The sequence below is a fragment of the Ostrinia nubilalis genome, chromosome 5 (assembly GCF_963855985.1).
Source record: "Ostrinia nubilalis chromosome 5, ilOstNubi1.1, whole genome shotgun sequence".
In the NCBI taxonomy this organism is placed as follows: domain Eukaryota; kingdom Metazoa; phylum Arthropoda; class Insecta; order Lepidoptera; family Crambidae; genus Ostrinia; species Ostrinia nubilalis.
Genome location: NC_087092.1, coordinates 17,423,635 through 17,444,839, shown reverse-complemented (window position 1 = coordinate 17,444,839; position 21,205 = coordinate 17,423,635). Strand labels below are relative to the sequence as shown.

The window sequence follows — 21,205 nt, the reverse complement described above, 5'->3', positions numbered from 1 at the left end:
CCCTGGTGCGCGAGCGCGTTAGCCGCGTACTTAGCATGTTGAAATGGATCAAACGTAGCGTCTGCAATGGGAAAGCTGACTGGACAGCTCCTGAATTTAACGCTAAGCCAGTAGACAATTTGTTTAGGAAACTGACAAATAATTGAACAATGCAGTGTTTTGTTTTGTTCTATCTAATGTCAAAAAATCAATCTGTTAATTATTGTAATTATGTCTTGCTAACGTCAATCATCAAGATTATAATTTTTATGCCTTCGTCGGGCGGGCCCTACCAAAGTGTTCACAAGTATTCAAACAAAAATTGTGTATGCATGCACCTTCATAAGGGCTTGATAGCATCTCCGCTAAGATCTCTGGACAGATAGGCTAATCAGAACATCGTCATCAGCTGATGACATGATTACTCTAAGTAAAAACAAAACCAAGTTTTGCAATATTAAAGAAGCTATACTGTAAAACAAGGTGTTAATACAAAGTCAGTGCAAGGTTGTTATTTAAAATTTAAATATGTATCAAAATGAGTACAGTGTTATCGCTTCCACCTTCGGCCTGATCATCACTTTCCATCAGGTGAGGTGCCTACATCTCACTAGAGAGAATGAGCTTCCTCGTTGTCGATAAAAACAAGTTTTTCATGAAGCTTTTACACCCTGGTTATCTAAGTTTTAACCGACTTAAAAAACGAGGAGATTCTCAATTTGGTTGGTATTTTTAATTACTATAATTTGAAAATTGTAAATCAGAAAATTTTGTGATTTTTAGAAGAATAAGACTTGATGATACATAACATCTATTGAAAATAATAAAAATTAAGCTCAAGTAGTTCCATCTTGGCGACGCCACTGCCGTGCGCCCTCATAATTTATGCAAGTTAATTACTGATGTTATCACTTATCGCTGACCTTTCGGCGGGTTTTATACGTCAGGTGTGATATGCTAATTCCGAACTACTTAATATTGGCTTTTCAAGAAATTGTCATAACATTTTATTAGGCTGGGTTGCACCATCTTACTTTAACTTTAACAAACGTTAAAGTCTGTTAAACTCGATACAAAAACACCGGTTATGGTTATAGTAAGGTAAGGTACAACTCAGCCTTATAGTTTTCAAGTAAAAGTATTAGACTGCCCTCCTATTTTAACCGTAGGGGAGACCAAGGAGAATTGTGACATGGTCGATTTTCGTATTCAATTGAAACTTGAACTAAAAAACAAACAGGGAGCTCGCTAGTAGTTAAAATTTCCAAAAAATTTCCAATGTACCTACAACAATTCTCCACGGTCTCCCTTAATCTTGGTCACAGGAAGATTTTTTTTTTCTATTTATTTGGCACAAAAACAGTCATTACAAAGATGCTGTGTTAATTTAGCAACGATGAGGGTGAAACCACTGAAAAGTCAGCGTAATACATAATAAAATACAAAGTAGGTATCATACCTTATGCCCAACCAATTAAATCATTATTGATTCGATTGTCCTACCAGTCATTTGCTTATTTTTCGGAAACAATAAATTATTTTAACTTTATAATAAGGTTTTATTGCTTCGCCCGCGTGGAATTTTGTCTGTCACAGAAAAACTTTATCGCGCGCGTCCCTGTTTCAAAAACCGGGATAAAAACTATCCTATGTTCTTTCCCGGGACTCAAACTATCTCTATGCCAAATTTCATCAAAATCGGTTGCGAGGTTTAAGCGGGAAAGCGTAACAGACAGACAGACAGACAGAGTTACTTTCGCATTTATAATATTAGTTGGGATTGCGTTTGCTGACGGTGCATGGATGACCAGTGCTCGCACCAAGCGAACGAATGTACTCGCACTGTCTTGGCTAGTTCACTGCGACGGTTTGAGTTTAGTTCCCACTGTGAGCTAGTGGTATAGAAACAGTTGTAGTAATTATAAAGGGATGCAATATTTTTTTATATAAACAAGAAATGGGGTTAGATTCACATTTTTTTTATTATTAGCAATGTGTTTTTGCAAGAATTATTAATATTATGTGGTAAGCTAAATATGCTTGTCACCACAATAGTCGACTATGGCGGTGTCTCGAGTCAAATTTTTTTTCAGAGAAGGATATTTTGCAAAAGACTTTCAATTACAATATACCGTCTCTATGAAGTGCTATAAATATGTTACATTTAGGCTGGGTTGCACCATCTTACTTTGACCGTAACAAACGTCAAAAATCTGTCAAACTCCATACAAAAATCAGCGGTTATCGTTAAAGTTACGGTCAAAGTTTGGTGGTGCAACTCAGCCTTAAGCTTTTTCGATTAACTTAAAAAAGGTTGTTGACATATTAACTTGTTTTTGCTAAAAGTCATGTCAAGGTTATGCATTATTCACACAACTGTGTATCTTTACTCATTATGTATGATTCCCCACATCGATACCTCTCTCCAGAACAAATACATTAAATATAACATTATCGATATGTCACGGCGCATGAATACGTGTCCATATTACATCAAGATTGATGCCTGAGACGGTAGATACGAACGTCACGTTATAGAGGCTGCATGAATGAGGGTAGGGATGGGACAGCTGTCGATAAAAGTGATTTTTAAAAGCCTTCTTGCAAAAATAAAATTATTTTTATGATTTTTTTTATAGAGTCGATATCGATACAAAAAAGTTACATATAAACCAATAAGTACGTGAAAGTGACAAAATAAAATGAAGTTTTCATTATTTAAATAAAGTTTGTTAATCACCAATACCATATTGTCTTGTAAAGTGATCCATTAAACTCACCCATTTTAGATCAAGTCAAACACAATGGTCCTGTAAGTGACATTTTTCATTTCAACCTAATGACGTCCACTGCTGGACCAAGGCCTCTCCCAAGGAATTACACAATGACAAAAAGTGATATTTTACTAATTCAATAAGCAAATCACTTCTTTAATCTGGTTATCTAGTTCACCTATGTAGAGTTTTATCGACAGTTTATATTGCCTTCTCTAACGATGTCTCTTCGAGAAGTGTTTTTGTTACGTCCCTATTGTGCGCTGATAGACGCTGCGTTTTCTTCGCGTGCCTTTGACGTTGTTCTAACTTCTAGCTTGAACAGACCGCATTTAAGTACAAAGTAAATGTTTACTTGCATAGTAATATTTGTAAATGTTATATCAAATGGAACTATTCACAGTTTCAATGAAAAGCTGCAACATTTACGTGCTCTATTTTTATAAAAGCGAAAGGTCACTGACTCACTCATCACGAAATCTTATAAACTACAAGTGCTAGGGGTCTCAAATTTTGCATGGGGGTTCCTTTTAAAACGTAGGTGCTCACTAAGACGGGATTTTGCAAAATTCAACCCCTATGAGGGTAAAACGGGAACCACGTATACGAAGTCGCAGGTAGCCACTAGTCAGGCACCCACGGACATAGATGATTTAATTATAATATTGGTAATTGGGTATTTTTAACTAAAATTACTTTCACAATATAACTGATTAAAATTAGCCTGAAATTCAGTTCACAAGACCTTTTTATTTACAAAAAATAATTAGAATAATTTCTTAGAATCTCAATGTTCAAAATAATTTCGTTTTTATATCAAACCTGTTCTTCGAAGAATAACATTAAATATAAATAACCGCTAAATTATTGACTTGCGTTATATAATTAGAATTAGAATAAAGTATTTATGAATAGATTAATTGGTGTAGATATCGTAAAAATGCTCCGATCATAATTTTTGTGTGGGTTTTCTCAATGGGGTCGCTTTGATATTAGGAGGAGATGATTGATTATAATTTAACATACAAATGTATGAGATCTGCGACTTTCGCCCTTTTAACTTTATGTGGTAATTATGTAAAACCACGTGTCAAGTTTGACTGTTAATTTAATATGTAAGAAATTATGATAGTTAGTAGTTACCTTAGAAACAAAATAATTAACGACAATATTATAAGTAGATACCTAGAAGTTATGACACATTGACTTCGTGTGTATGAATGTTTGGCCCATCATATGCCCTACCTATAAATGGGACATAATTCCTTCCGTGTAAGTATACGAAAGTGTGGCACAATTGTCATAAAATAAAGATTTAGTTTATTGAAACTTTTTCTCTTTTAAAAAAATCGCACCATGTGCGATTGTGGTCAAATACCTGCTTTGTTATGCATAAAAATAAAACATAAAATTAAATAACAAGAATTTTTTTTCGACTGAATAAAAACTTGTAACATAGTGGGACCTGTAATGTGCAAGACCCTCTCGAACATAATGTTTTGTTTCATGTTATTAGAATGGATAGTTTAACCCTTGATGTCTTTGAAATGTCAGTGTTTAATTAATTTTAAATCCTCGTTAGCAGTTTTGAATTCTGTTATTAAAACGCAATAAACTTTTTAAGGGCTGTTTTATGAAGCTGTTAAATATTTGCTTTCACTAATATAATACAAGCATGTTAACTGTACAGAACTTCGAGTAGCAACTGCTTCAAGATGCGTTTTATTGTATTCAATAAAGTTTACACCCACTTACAACTTTGGAAAAATAAGGTCAACCAAAATATCAGCGAACTATTTGTTGCTAATGCCATTACAATATCTGTTGGCAAGGACTATAATATGTATTTAAACGTTAACAACACATTGACATTTTAACTTTTTTTTCGAAAACTGGAAATTATTCCTAAAAGCTCATAATAATAAAAACTGCATAATGTTCTTGTACGCTGTTAGAGTGTTTATTTAATTTGATCTTATTTTTACCAAACATTATATTTACCTACACAGTAAGATACAAATGTCATCCACGTCATTACACGTTCATCCCCTGGGAAAATGCCAAACCCCAAAAACATTGGCACATCAACCCTAAAAATCCTGCCGCGACCAAAAAAGATGGAAGGCTTATTCGACCCCATCGTATCTTCTAAACATTAGTACAAATGACCCGGCTCCGGACTCTAATGAAAATGATGTCCGTGCGTCTGTCCGGTGACAAATACGGATCGCGGCGGCCCGGACATGATCGCGTCCGGATTTTTCACACATTACGCTGGCTAATCCGGACGGGTCGATGTGGCCCGGATTGATTTGTACACTGTTACACTTTGCCCCGGGCATTTTTTATTTGCGCTTGTTTTTTGATGGAGCCAGCGAGGGTTAAAAGTTACTGGTATAGTGTTTCACTATCTTTTTGCTTTATTTCAGGGAAAATAAAAGAATTCTCTTCGACATTTCTTTACAGCTTGTACGAGTGATTAAAACTTAAAAGTTGTTAAGTCCAAAGTACCTACTTGTCACTCTATTGAAATACCACTCTCATAATGTATTCCAATTAATTATATTAATAATCTTATCTCATCCTAAGGTTCCAGAAATAACTTCTTTCGCATATTTAGCGCAGTCATTTAACGTCATAGACACATTTTATCAACATGATTTGTAATGTAATTAACATAATGAAGGTAGATATTAATTAGCTAGTTTGACGACTTTTTTCGTCATTAATCATGTCATACAAAAATCTGATCAATATAATTGTAATAATAAAAATATGAATGTACCTAAGTCTCTACATCAGATGTATTTAACATTTTTCCCGTATCGGTATTGGTGTATCAATAAAATGTCGAAAGTTCGTTTTTCGATCTTCTACAAAATAAATCCTAAAACTTTAAACAAGGCTTTTGCTCTAATACAACTGGTTTCCCTCGGCTTCGCCCGTCTGTGGACTGCCATCTATCAATCACTGCCACCCCCTGATTGATTGGAGACGACACCGGATTCATAAAAGTATTAATTTAACTCCTCCCGTTGACGTTGATTGATATTTATGATATTAACATTACTGATATATAATTTCGGGCTCAGGTTATCGCTATCTGCTGATTTATGTTCGTGGCGCAACACTAGTCGATAGCTTATCGATGTTGTGGAAAACGTCTGGGTAATAATAAATTAATCGGTTCAACTGTACCTCTAATTACCTAAATACACAGGTCTACAAAGCTAGATCAAGTACTTTTAATAATAAATAAATATCTTTGGACATTTACACTGCGCTTATAGTCCCAAACTAAGCAAAGCTTGTACTATGGGTACTAGACAACGGATATAAACATACTTATATACTTTTTTTTTGTAAATACCACCCAGTCCAATACAAACAAATATGTTCATGCACACAAATGTTTGTACTGTGCGGGAATCGAACCCGCAACCTCCGGAATAGTAGTCCGTATCGAACCACTACACCAAACGGCCGACAAGAGGATATTTTCTTTGTGGTCCAGTGTAGTTGCACAGGTGACAAATTCAAAAACTTTAATAGTAAGTATGTACTAAGTATAGCCCCTTTCCCGGGTACGTATTCACGTCCCAAATATAGCTTACTCTACCACTACTTCGGGACATCATATCGGCTGGTGCTGATAAGAATTGGGAGTAGAAACTCAGTCACCTTGTCAGCCTGTTTTTCAGTCAGTAGATAGAGGAAATACATTTTACAAGATCCCAACTAATATTATAAATGCGAAAGTAACTCTGTCTGTCTGTCTGTCTGTTACGCTTTCCCGCTTAAACCTCGCAACCGATTTCGATGAAATTTGGCAGGGACATAGTTTGAGTCCCGGGAATGGACATAGGATAGTTTTTATCCCGGTTTTTGAAACAGGGACGCGCGCGATAAAGTTTTTCTGTGACAGACAAAATTCCACGCGGGCGAAGCCGCGGGCAGAAAGCTAGTATGTAATAAGTGCGAGCTAGGTCAGTATTACTCGTATACATAAACTCTATTATTTTTGTATCTTTTAGGCCATTTGGTCCAATCACAGGCCCAGTCGTCTTATTTATAGAGTGAATGGCACATTGACAGTTTAAAGTCAAAATGAAAGTTTATATTCTCCAGTTAAAAGTCGAACGGTTGAAAAATCAGCCCTTAGGGAAAATCAGGATATCTTTGTAAAGATTCAACAGCTAACAGATTGTGTGTGCCATTGTCTCCCTCACCTACCCTATTTGTCGAAAGAAGCCTGATCGTAGACAGTGGTTCTCAAACTTCTCAATATTCCTTAGTCAATGGCTCTCAAAATGAGAATTATTTATATGCCTGGAGTCTTTAAATAGTATACTTATTAGCTACGTATAATTTTTTTTGTGGGACTATACTTTTCAGTGTAATTTTGTTCTTTATAACACATTTTTGTAATGCGTAAATAATTTCAAAATCTAAGAAGTATGTAATAAATCTTATAATCTGACAATATAATCTTTTACGCGAATGACGAAATGTCACAAACATTAAGCTTATCGATATAATAGGAATATAGCAAAAAAATATTTGATTGGCATACTTAATGAGGGCGCTCACCAGTTAGCGCCACTGTAGAGTAAGGTCCTGTCACTTGCTAGTAGCGAAGACAGTGGCACCAACTTGTGAGCGCTAAAGTGGTAGGAGGACTATCGCATTTGCACTCATCAAGATGGCCCCACTGTAGAGTAAGGTCCTGTCAATCGCCAGGGGTGCCAACTATTAAGTATAAAAACGATAGCCCTCATTGTGTTGTATTTTTTTGGTTAAAACATTTATTTATTTATTATGTGTGATGCGATTGTTTTACTTTTCTTAGATTGATTTGATGACACATTAAATGGTTGACCAGTTAGAGCCGTGTGTGTGATAAGTGATAACTTTAAAAAGTTCGACACAAGGATATTGACTACCCTACTAATATTATAAATGCGAAAGTTTGGATGTCTGGATGTTTGTTACTCTTTCACGCAAAAACTACTGAACGGATTTTAATGAAACTTTACAGTATTATTGTTTATAACCCAGAATAACATATAGGCTATAATTTATGATGATCTGTGACAAACTAAATTTCACGCGGGTGAAGCCGCGGGCAAAAGCTAGTCTCATGATAAACAATAGGTAGTACTAGTTTCTGAATAATTGAGATCTTTGACTTGATCGTGTTCATCTTCTAATCAACATGAACTTTCCATATTAAATTCATCCTTAGTTATATAAGAAGGGCTATTTAGTTATACATTGAGCTCACCTGTCTGCGCCCGCACTTGCATATCGCCCCCTATCGGCAGCGCGTGGAGCTATACTGCGCGCGCGCATATTCGCGGCCATACCAAAGTTTATAGGTGCGGGCGCAGATTGTACACTTTGTTGCTTTTTATACATTGTTTATTGTACTGGTACATATGTATATTGGTATTGACTGTAGTGCTAATAATGCATTAGGTATACAGTATAAGTTATGATACATAGAGATGAGCTATTTGAAGATAGCTTCCGAGGTCATTACAGCCTTTGGTGAACCAAAAATTAATTTATTCTGGCTGGTTCAGAATTTCTGAAAAGAAAATCAGCTGTATGGTACTGTCGATCATAAATGTATCACATTTTGTTAACTATCTAAAAACCTCCAATGGTTAAAATGTTGAAATTCTTTCAGTTTCAGTCCTAACCCTGATAGAGTTAAGTCAGACGTCTTTGGTGACTCATAAAGTCTTTCGTTACTCGATAGAAGATCAAGAAGAAATTGTTTTCACGTTACCCATCACTATACTAGTTAATAAGCTCACAAATATAGTAATATCGCCTCGAACGTCGTTACGGTTTGCCATAAATAAAAATATAGCACGGCCGTTTCATATTTTGATGGCCTACTTGCGGTCGGCGCTATACAAGCCCATATTTCACTTTAAACATACTATAATTCAATTGTTCTCATCAAGAATTGGGCTTCCGCATTGTATAGATGATTGTTCGGCGTTTAGTGGACAGTTGCAAAAACATACCAATTGTTTTAGCATTTCTTTGATCGCGTATATGACACCATCCTTTAACCTCTAGCGGGATAGAATTAGCAACTAGAGCTGGTGTTGTATTCTAGTGCATGAACCATCAAGTGAGGCTACGTTATGAAATGAAATACCTACTAGCAAAATCAGAATAATATTTACTGTGTAGAGTTCAGTCATTTATAAAAAAGAAAGATCCAGAATGGCAATAAGTAAGTAGGTACATCACACTGTATTTTTTTACAAAAATTCCTAGTATTCAACTTTATACATGTAATAAGCCACAATTTTGCTACACTCCAATACTAAAAATATTACAAATAAGTCCTTTTTTAGGATATTTTTTTTGTCATTCGTGACTTTTATTCTGATACCTATTTTGACCACCACAATCAACTGTTCAAAGATGCAATTGCTTAATTAGAAATATCCCTTTTGATACCAAAGTTTAAGCAAGCAACCCGTTCCTCTACCTTCCCAAAATAACTTCGCGTGCCCAGATCGACGCGTGCGCATCAATAAATCTGGCCGGGCTAATTGGCCGAGAAGCTTGTCGAATTTGTCAACGCATTTTTATGGGACGCCCCAATTATAATGGGGGCCGGTTAGTGGCAATCAAATAAGATATTTTCTGTTTGAAATTATACCTAATTAGGTCTAACTTGAGTCTATAAAGCTGAAGTGTACTTTAATTTGTCATCATAACCAACGCATTTTAGCACTTTCAGAGTATGGGAATCTTCCAATCCATCCAAACATGGTGGCAGATTTAAGCCGCCTTAGGCTTATGGGAAGGCATAATAATAATTATACTCAGTTTAACATTTAACACGAATGATGCAATCATAATAATTATTATTTATTTGCAAACATTAGATTTATTCAAGCCTACATTGTCCTCAACAATGTCCCAACTGGAAACTAAACCAGAGACTTCCAGATCGAGAAAGTTGAACTTTCTGAGCAACTGTCTATCTTGCAATTAATTAGAAGGAGGTCATTACACCACAAACACGGAGGTTCAATGACAGGTTTAATTTAAATGCTTACAAATGACTACTGTTTGAAATTTTTTTTATCAATCAATAACAACACTTGAGTTGTTCATTTGTACGAGTAGGTTACCTAAGTGTAGGTACTAGTTCTACTTAAAAATTTCCACCAATAGAAACGCGATCAATAATAATTTAATGCATAGTTTTCCTTGTTGGACGGCGTCTCTTTTCTCATTGACGTTTAAATTCAATTCGAGAACACAACAGAGGATTTCTTGCACAGCGCTTGAGCTTAGGGCGGGAGCTGTCGATGGTTTGAATATCGATAAGAGCAATGAAATTATTTTACTTATTAAATTGTTGTGGAAAGCTGCAAAACTAGGAAAAATAGTGTTTAGACTGTAGATATATTTGTAGAAAGTTTTCGTTTCACAACTTATATTTTTGTAATTATTATTAACTAGCGGCCGCCCGCGACTTCGTACGCGTGGATCCCATTTTACCCCCTTCATCTATCTTACGCGGTTTAGATTTTTTCATACAAATATTTTTTCCCGCTAACTCCCGTTCCCGTTGGAATTTCGCAATATCCTGTTGTAACTAAGCTTTAAGTTTACTAAGAGACCTTCATGCCAAATTTCAAGCGTCTAACTTAAGCGGTTTTGATTTTTCATACAAAAGGATTTTCCCGGTAATTCCTGTTCCTGTGGGAATTTCGGGAATTCTTTTCTTAGTGCACCTCTACGGTACCTAAGCTACGTCCCTTATAAATTTCAAGTGCCTACGTTTAGCCGTTTAGGCTGTGCGTGGGTATGTCAGTGAGTCAGTCATACAAAAGGAATTTCCCGCTAATTCCAGTTCCCGTGGGAATTTTGCAATATCCTGTTGTAACTAAGCTTTAAGTTTACTAAGGTACCTGCATGCCAAATTTTAAGCGTTTAACTTACGCGGTTTAGATATTTTCATACAAATGTTTTTTCCCGGTAACTCCCGTTCCCGTGAGAATTTTGCAATATCCTGTTGTAACTAAGCTTTAAATTTACTAAGGTACCTGCATGCCAAATTTCAAGCGTCTATGTTACGTAGCTTAGATTTTTTCATACAAATGTTTTTTCTCGCTAATTCCCGTTCCCGTAGGAATTTTGCAATATCCTGTTATAACTAAGCTTTAAGTTTACTAAGGTACCTGCTTGCCAAATTTCAAGCGTCTAACTTAAGCGGTTTAGATTTTTCATACAAAAAGATTTTCCCGCTAATGCCCGTTCCCGTGGGAATTCCTAAGTATCCTATAACCTGCCCAGGAGTATGAAGAATAATTGTACCAAGTTTCGTTAAAATCCGTCGAGTAGTTTTTGTTTCTATAAGGAACATACAGACAGACAGACAGACAGACAGACAGACAAAAATTTTACTGATTGCATTTTTGGCATCAGTATCGATCACTAATCACCCCCTGATAGTTATTTTGAAAATATATTTCATGTACAGAATTGACCTCTCTACAGATTTATTATAAGTATAGATTAAAGAAACTTAATATCTTTTGATCTTTTGAATATCATGATAATCAATATAATTCGGAATCGATCGTAACGTGATCGTCTCCATACGTGTCTCAAGATACATACAAAACGGAACATTAATGCATTATCTAGAAGCGCAAACCTTACTTGAAATTAAAAATCCTACCGCAATAACTATCGACAAGTGACCACCTTACAGCACTAATTTAAATGAATATTGCCTATCAGTCAGGAAAAACTTCGATAACTCATTGTGATGCGGCGCGCGCGCGCACAAAGAGATGCGGCGATACCGAGACGATGGCGATGCGAATGCGACCGAGAGGGAAATGCAATTAACTGTTATACAGGGTGACTTGTGATTTTCATGATATTTTTTTCGCGTCTATCACTAATATGTAGTTGTTGTGTGAAGTTCCATATTTTGATACACATACAAAATTAAACTCCAATGAGGACGAAATAGGAGATGAAAGTTTGTATAGGAACCCCATTAGGCTATGACATACAGAGAAAATATTTTCTTGTCCTACTTAGGGCTGATTTTTCAATCGTCAGATATCTTTTAACTGAAGAATAAACTTGACATTTTAATAATTACTCGTATTTTCCATACTGAAACTGTCAATGTGCCAAACTTATTCTTCAGTTAAAAGTTATCCGACAATTGAAAAATTAGCCCTTAGTGGATTGGTTGTAATCATGGTTCATTTGACATAGGTAGTGTTTTTGATTTGGATTCGCTTACTTTAAAACACCTTCCGTGACCTACCGACATCAAGTGGGCGAAATTACTGATAGAAGCATTGCATTCACCAATAATCCTATTATACGTGATAGAGTGACATCTATCCATCCTCATGAATTATCTCGTTTCTATAAAAAAGCATATTATTGTAACTTCGCAGTATGTCAGTATACTAACGCTTGTTCACATACTTATCGGCGAGCTAAACAAACATACAACATACATAATATTATTATACGTGGGCTGCAAGTTATCATGACGCACATCAACTACCATCTGCTGATTGATCGATAGATAAGTGACATGTTTGGTTACATTCGCACATTTAGTATCGATAGTATAGTAAGTACGATAGATACGAATATGTGGGTCTTCTTATAGAATTAGTTCGTTACTGGGCCCTAATCTTTAGCTCTACATCATTAATACTTCTGCTTGTTAATATGATAATCAATAAAATAATCCTGGCTTACCTGGAAGTCTTTAAATAGACTTCGGACGCAGGTTGGCCGTAGTAAGGACAATCTGGTCAGGTGGGGATTCTTGGATGGCTTAAACATGGAGTGCAGGTGCGGTTTTGTTCGCTAGTCGATGAAGCACCTGATGTCGTGCCCTGAGTGCCCGAGCAACTGCACTCAGGAGGATTTGATGAGTGCTGCTGACAACGCCACTCTTGTGGCGGAGTTTTGGGCTGACACTGTGTAGGTTTGTTGTCGACACGAAAAGAAGAAGAAGAAAATAATGAGCTGCAGTCATCAGACTATAAAGTTTTGTTTCAAAATTTCACCTACAATGTGAAACGAAACTCTATTTGTCACACTATTTAGCTTCATGTTATAAGTTACAATCAGTATTGCTAAAGCAAAGGATGTCATTTAAATGATTGTGATTTACTCTGAACAACACAATTCGTAAACTTATCAACAAAAACTGTTGCAGTTAGCACCAAGCAGTTAACAGAAGCAGTGGCAGGGTTAAATGTATGCAAAAGCCCTGAATATAAGTCTTGTAAAAAATGCATTTGCAACATTAATAAGCAAATTTTTATTTTGTTTTATTTTGTTATTCAGAAAACAAACAGCTTACAAATACATAAATTGCATAGATACAGTGTAGTTGGTCAAAGCCTACAGTTTAATAAATGACGATTAATATTCAATTAATATTACCTTACTATTGTACATACAAATATTTCGTTCTATACTTGACTACCTAATAAAATACTTCATACTAAATGCAAACAGTTGTTATACCTAAATCTTTTACTACGGCGACCAGCCAAAGTATAAAGATACCTAAATATTGAACAATTAATCTCTCAAATGCTTGAAATTGATTAACAATAAAACGATGCTTGACATAATCGACTATCATAGTTACGATCATCCGATGCAAAACTGTAAAAAGGACTTTGACCTATTTCTTTATCCATTCATCTAGATCGATTACCGTGTGGCAACTGATATGTACAGTCAACATCGAAAGTCATTCGCAGATGGTCAAATCGATTATCTTATCGAATCTATTTTTATCACAAAATTTTAAAATAAAATCATAGCTTTGTTATAAGTTATAGAGATTTAAGTAAGAATTAAAAAGTTAGATAAAGATCAATGGCATTTCTTTTTTTATTTGGAAATTTTTTGGGAAAATGTTGACGTTGAGGACTGCGTAGGAAAAATTTACGTTTATGTGCAGCAGAATCGTTATTTTAATACCGAAATTTATCAGAACGAGCATAAAAAGTGGACATCGCCTTTCGCAGCCCACTGTACTCGGCTATCATCGACAATCATCGGCCATCATCGTCCGTTTCACGCCGATTTTCGGTTAAATCAAGCCATTGTTTTGTGATTTCTGGCCGTTTGTCAGAAGTGGCGAGTCACTCGCCTTTGTCAGTTTCCACTTTCTGCTCTTTTAATTCGGATAACATCGGAAATCGGATATTAGATCTGGTCAGAGAGGTCGATGACCTGGAATAATGCTAGAATAATGTACGTAGAAAGTTATTGTTTTAAATCAGATGTCATTTTTCTGTCCGTCCCAGATTTATGTTTTTGTGTGTTCAGTTTGTATTGTACAATTGTTGCCAGTAAACAGCTGATGAGCTGACTCATAGAATAATGATGTCAATGTAAATCTACACTTGAAATTTTAACTGCGTAGTTTTTTTACCCAACTGCGCCAGAAGGAGAGTTATTGTGACTAATGTTGGCATATCAAGGTATCTTATGTTTTTCTAATAGATGCGATTTTTACTCTAAATGAATTTGCTGTTGACTGTACATAATAATCTGCCAGTGCCAGTGTGATCTTATTAAACAAATCTTAGGAGCCACCACTTGATCTCATAGATCTTTTTATGTTACGGCCATTAACAAATACGATAGCATACTGACGATATTGATATTTTTTAAATTATTTAATAAAACGGCGAACCACTTGTCTAAAAACAACACATTCAAATCTTCAATCGTCACTGAAGAGCATAATAAGAATTGGTACGAAACTATGGACGAGAATAATATTTTCCTATTTGTGTCACCCACATTAATGTTCAAAACAAAACAACCGAATATCACTCATCATTCCATTACTATCATTCATCATCAAACTAATAAACGATAAACGGCGACACAGCGCCGATAAAATGGGGAAAATTACCCGAAAACGAGGCACCACTTGTGTCATAACGGGTAAATAACACGTGATCAATGATTGATTGATTGTATATTGCGCTAGTCAAAGCGATCGGATCAATTATTCAAAGTTGGTTATCTACTGACATAATTCGGCCGATAAATTTGCGATAGTATCGCTGATGTGGTATCGATGCGCCCTAATTGTCCGAGCAACGAAATGTTAAAAGTATTAGTCATTTTTATGGGACGTTTTGTATTTTTGTGGTTTGGTATCTGTAGTCAAATATGCTTCAATAAATAGCAAATTATTAAACAAATGAAGTTAAAAAAGCTTGTAAAATCAAGTTGTGTGTGACCACTTGTACAGTTAATGAGAAAAGGAATTCATTTCGGAGCTTTTCTCTCAACGCTGTGCTTATCTCAAATCACTGTAGTAAATATTATAGGTACCTACTTATTAGAAAGTCCTGAAAAACGAAAATCATGAAGCTTAGTCAAATCTGTCCATTATCCAGAGTTTCCAATTTATTTTCTCCGCAAATAAATTGGGGGTCAATGAAATTTTGAACACAGCCGAACTTCTATACTTTCAAGGGTAATGTTTTAGATCCAAGTAATTGTCATTCTAATCCAAAACCTCAATCCGAAACCAAGTCGACTGCACACCAAAAAGCGCAACGCAACCTCCGATTATGATGTCCGAAAACTTCGAAAAAACGTTCCGAAACCGGACACCGTTCAAAAAGGGAACGGTGGCGGTGTGGTCCGCTTATTTCACTGTCCATTGGCTCGTGAATTCGCTAATTGATTAAAACGCAGCTTGTCAATCTGGTAAGATGGCCGCCGCGGGCCGTGGATACTGGACATCAAAGGAGGAGCAGCTGGGGCTGACGCGGCCTTTGTGGTGCAATTGCTGGCCAGCGCTGGATGAATGAACTTGTATGTGGATGCGCTGTGCAGTCAAGTTGCAAAGCTGGTGCGTTTGTGATTAAAACAACGTGGCTGATTGAGATGTACTGAAACTAACTTCGTAAGCATGGTTCAATCTCTGTGTAACGTTTTGCTAAACTCTTGATTTATGTTTATGTTTGTTTTGATTCAGAAAGAAATCGAAAAGTTGGTCGATACCATGTTATGTTGCATGTGCTAAACCAAAGTCAGAAAAACGCCTTCAAAGTCTATTGCTTTTACATAGTTTCTGTGTGGGTTGAGTTAAAACAGTTTGAATAGGCACAAACACCAAACATAAACCGCAGAATAAGAAATCATGTTAATCTATTTGTAATAAGACAAGTACCTGAGCTTACATTTTGAAACCACCAGAGAAAATCATGCCCTTCCTCAAAAAGCAGTTCATTATAGGTATAATAATAACCTAAGGGCAGGCAGATGCCCTCTGAGCGAAATCGAAAATTGCGTTATCGAAACCTGCGCGTACGCATCTCTCTTCTCTTCCAGTCTAACTCTCTTCTCCCTTGTCCACAGAGGAAGCAACCAGCCCCGAGGGCGGCGTGAAGGAGCGAAGCGAGCGAGGGGACCGCGGGCGGGAGGGGGAGGCGTCCCGCTCCGAGTCCCCCGCGTCCCGCGCGTCCCCCGCGCCCGACGAGCGGGACGACATCGAGCACAGCATACCCGCCACGCTGATACAGGACCCTAATGCTGAGAGGTGAGTTCTTCAATCCTTCTAGTCTAATGCTGGATTTCTATATTCAATCCTAATCCAAATTGGACGGATTTGGATTGTCAACTGTCAAATTTTAATATGTTTTTGGCCAAAATATCTGCGGTTTTTGATGTTTTTACATTTTTATATTGTTTATAAGACTATTTAAACAATATTAAAGTGTAAATGCATCGAAAATTTTGGAAATATAATCTAAAACTGAATTCAATTTGACAGTTGTGATCCGGATTTCGACAAGGATTGAATATAGGAAACGGGCGTAAGTCGTCATCGTTCTTCAGGTTCATCATCATCATCATTTTAGTCACAGAACTCCTATTTTAGTCTTGTGACTCTGGGGAGGCCTATGCCTCCTCCAATGATTTCCATATCGCGAGTTGGTGGTGCCTTTTTACTACCTTTATGAGGTCGTCGGTCCACCTTGTGGGTGGTAGTGCGCTTCAGGTTGTCAATCAATAAAGCAGAGGTAGACCTACGCTCCGTTTGCACGTTTTCTCTCCACTCTCTAGTCGGTTCCTCTCTAGGGCCCTCTCTAATTAACCAGATTCGTTCGTGATAGATTTGACCTACGTTATCAAGCTGGTCAGACAGGTTGAGTAGTTTGGATTTTCGCTTAAATTTTGTGTCCTCTGTCGTCATCCACAGGGAGACTTATTCTCATGGTTATGACGAAGTTCATCATTCATTTCAAATATTATAAGAAGCTACGCTCTTGGCACTTTGAGGATCCTAATTCAGCAAAATCATCTTGACTTGTTGAACAAGCTAACGATGATAGCCTGTCTTCAGTGATAGGAAAGTCAGACACGAATTTGTTCCTCTATTTTCACGCGGCAATAGATTTGCAGAATGCCAATGTTATAAAGTGTGGTGACAAATGCCAGTGAAATCGGCATTATGAATGGCAGCGATCTTGTTATTATTAATCTCGAGGTAAAAATATCTTGACATCAATTCGAGACGTGTGCCTAATGGCCTCGAAAACATTTTAATAAATTCCAAAGCTTATCAATCTCTGTCGCCACGTCATCAATCTAACATGATGCTTTCAAGCATCCATCAATTGGCCCGGTTACGATTATCTCCGGTAAAACAATATGGTCACGCGCCGTGGACGGCATTGTGGCGGCGGTGGTCCGGACATCACTCGCGGTGTCCACTTTAACGATCCCATTGTTTTGTGATCTGTTGACAACTCCTGCTTGGAGAAAGAGTAGAACAGCCACGACAGATAGTCAGTTACATGAAGCCAAGACATTGGTACTAAAGAAATCGGTTGGTCAAATGACGTGGTATAATTTGGATGTGGTGGTGGTTGGTGGTTAAAAAACTCATAAATCTCATTTATGCAAGTAAGCTTTTAAAAAGCACTTTTACACGTCCCAGTATTAACTAACCCTACCACTGCTTCAGGACAATAAATGGGCCAGTGATGAGAAGAAGCAGCGCAAGAAACTCAGTCACTATTGTCAATTTGTTGTTATTTTAGATTACCGTATCTTGCTCCGTATGAAACCTTTCGTAAAGATATTTTTGTTGTCACCCTCATACATTTCTATTAAACGAATAAAAAACAGCATTTGGAACATGTTGCCAAATAATTATTTTTAATGTGAGTAGGTATTATCGTGTAGGAAGACAAGACAAAAGAACAAAATTTTTCAAATATGTAGTTAAAACTGATATCCCATGACCTGGCTGTTCTCTCTATATTAAGTCATAACCACCACTCACGACAGCAAACAAAGCATCAATATCTCAACAACCCAATCTATAGTAACAGCGTTAAAGTTGAAATTCCACTGACCACGCAAAATGACTTGGCGGTGACAGAAAAATGAATGGACCAACAACCGTGACAGTTATGGTGCCACTAAAAATGGTTGAAAATCTTTCAAATGACAGTTCATCAATTTAAATTCGGACAATCGTATTCGTTTCAACTGCCAAAAGTAAAAAAGTAATGATCCTTTGAATAACACACCAACACACTTATTTAATACGATCAAAAAAGGGTTTATTTCTTACTAAATTAAGTGAAACTCAAATGTTATCCACTTAGGAAACTGATAGGCACTCTAACAGTGGTATTTAAAGAAAAATCTAGGTCGATATTATCGTTGCTCGCTCATTTGATTGATTGAGGAAATTTTGTAAGCCTGCCTGAAAAAAACTGTGATATTTATGGTCAGTTAAATCAGATGACTGATCGGGCTATTGTGATGAGGCTTATAAATATTCAATGTCAATTACTGGTGATCACCAACTAGTTTAATCAGAATGAAAAAAAAAAATGATGATATTAGTGTACTTGATATTTTTTAATGTGATAAAATCGTTACTAAATTGAATTTGAAAGAAATTGTACCTGATTGTAAAAAAGCACATAAGTTTAAAATCAATGTATAAAATCAATCAAGTACAGAACCTCATTCAGATTATACATTTTTGTTTCAATATCACACCTATTACTACCTACTACATAAAATGGCACAGTAACTAAACTACTTGACGTGCTAAATGGTACATAGTTACTACCGATCACTGACCACCCAGCTGATAAGATAGCACACGATGTCTACAAATTTGTATAATTGTCATAATGATATCATCATTTCTTGGTACACTATGTACGAGTTGCGCAAAACATGTTATTGAAGCGACTCCGACAAAACATTTCAAAATAATTAATTTTCGACTCGCGTCATTCCTACAAGGTGTTTTATTGCCGATTAAACCTGAAAGTGGAGTACAAAATTAAACAAGACCAATAAATAGCAATAAGTTTGATGTTCTATCGACTCCATTTGTTACAATTAGTGTCTTGGAACTGATTGAAGTTAATGTATGATCGTTTTCCAAATAAAAAAGTATCCGATAAACGCTTACCTGAAAACTAATTTGTGTTAATTGTTAAACCAATGTTAGGTATACATTTTTCTGCTTTTTATAAGTTTGGAAACAATATTTTTTATGAACATTCATGTTTTTTATTCATTGTGTTGTATAGAGAAACACACAGAAATGTTCAATTTAATACGAATAGAAAACCTAACACGAGAGCAGACCCACAAATAAAGGGAAAAAATGCTAGGGAAAAGAAAAAGAAAACCTACCAAGAATAAAAACCACGGAGTTCAATGGATTTCGCTGAAATAAAAATAAAAACAACACCACGAGAAAATATTGCGTTGTTTCCTTTAATATAACTAATATTGGTATTTTCAAACTGTAGAGAAATCCAGAACCATATCATAATAATCTAAATGGGAAGGTTATTCACATTTTCACATCCTATATAAAAACAAATTATTGACAGGTTCATTCATTGTTTGTATCAAGGCTGGTGCTCAAGAATTTATTATGTTTGATTAATTTTGAAGTGCTGTACAAATTGCATATCAGCCGCCTTTGTCTCAATATTTGCCCAAGTGGTCGATCCACTTTATTGTTGTACGTTAATTCAATGAATCGTTAATCGGAACGAATCTAACGCCATAAATCTTTGTCAGACATTAATATCAAGTGACTAAGAATGATTATAAATTATGGGGCAGAACAAACACTTGTTCCTTTAATGAGGAAACTATTATAATTGTCTTTATCACAAATTGTAATGTACCTGAAGCTATAAATTGGCAATGTTTTTCTTGTAAGTGCTATAATATCTTTATTAGCTCTGTTATCAAAAATAAAGTATCTATTGCTAATAACAGTTTATTGTAAGCAAGCGGTATTAGCGTTTCTTCATATTTATCAATTATAACTTTCTTATAATTTCTAACAAACAGTTTCGCTAAGCTGAGTACAATAACTGTGACATTCTAATCTCTGTGTGCTTCAATTTAAAGTTCAAAAACGATTAAAAAACAAAACCTTTGTGTAACATCAACATAATTAAAATCTTGATTGAGAACTTTTCAAAAAACTGTAAATCTCTTTATCTTTGTGCGTCCGGCGCGTCGACAGGTACGATTGTCATCGACAACAGCTCTTACTGTTTCATTTTTAACTTTTACACTAATAACAGTCTTATTCCCCCGACGTACGAATGAATCAAGTTCTTTGAAGGTGTGTTGTGCGCTCGCTCGCCTCGTCTGGCTTTTCCATCACTGTCAATTAGTTGCACTGAAGACTGCTCATCAATCATAAACAGTCAAGACTAGCTCACCCTCAGGGTCTATTGTTTAGATTTTGAATCTTTGGATATCTGTTTAAATTATTTCTGGAGCTACCAAATAGGAAGAACCAAAATTCTGTATCAGACGAAAATAATACAGGCAGACTTTAATCAATACTATACTGTTTTACAAGTCTAGTTGCGATCGATTGAACCAGTAACTATGGTGATAATACTCATGTATTTAGTGACAAAGTTACGTACAAACTGATTGCTTATCTCTATAATAATATTTCTATCATTTGCTAACACCTTGTTTGGTGATGTTTGTTTTTAATTTATAGACTATCTGTGATATACGAGTCAATTAAGTGGTATAACCTTGAACATTATAATTTATGTTTGTAACTGTCTTGTTTTAATTTATTATAACTTTTTTGAGGCTCCCAAAAAGCAATTGTCATTAAATACACGATTGTATGTAGGTAACAAATTGTTTAATAGAAACAATTAATCATTTTTGTCGTCATGACTCACAACAATTCAATAAAACACTCAAGGCCATTCAGTTCTTTGACTTCAGATTTGTTTTAAACCACTTTAGTCATCTTTTTATCGATTAAGATCGATTTGTTGTCTCTTTAAAGAATTTAATAATCATTACAATCCATCATACTGTGTAATGGACAGCATTCCATA

General features: G+C 35.9%; 1 protein-coding gene across 2 annotated transcripts in view; it reads left to right on the top strand.

Annotated features, from left to right (window-relative positions):
- Positions 1–21,205, top strand: part of LOC135072072 (protein tiptop-like) — a 334,243-nt gene that overhangs the window by 305,869 nt on the left and 7,169 nt on the right. For both annotated transcript variants that reach the window (XM_063966016.1, XM_063966015.1), the window contains exon 4: positions 16,188–16,368. In XM_063966016.1, coding sequence (XP_063822086.1) covers positions 16,188–16,368 — 181 coding nt within the window. The remainder of the gene's footprint in view (positions 1–16,187; positions 16,369–21,205) is intronic.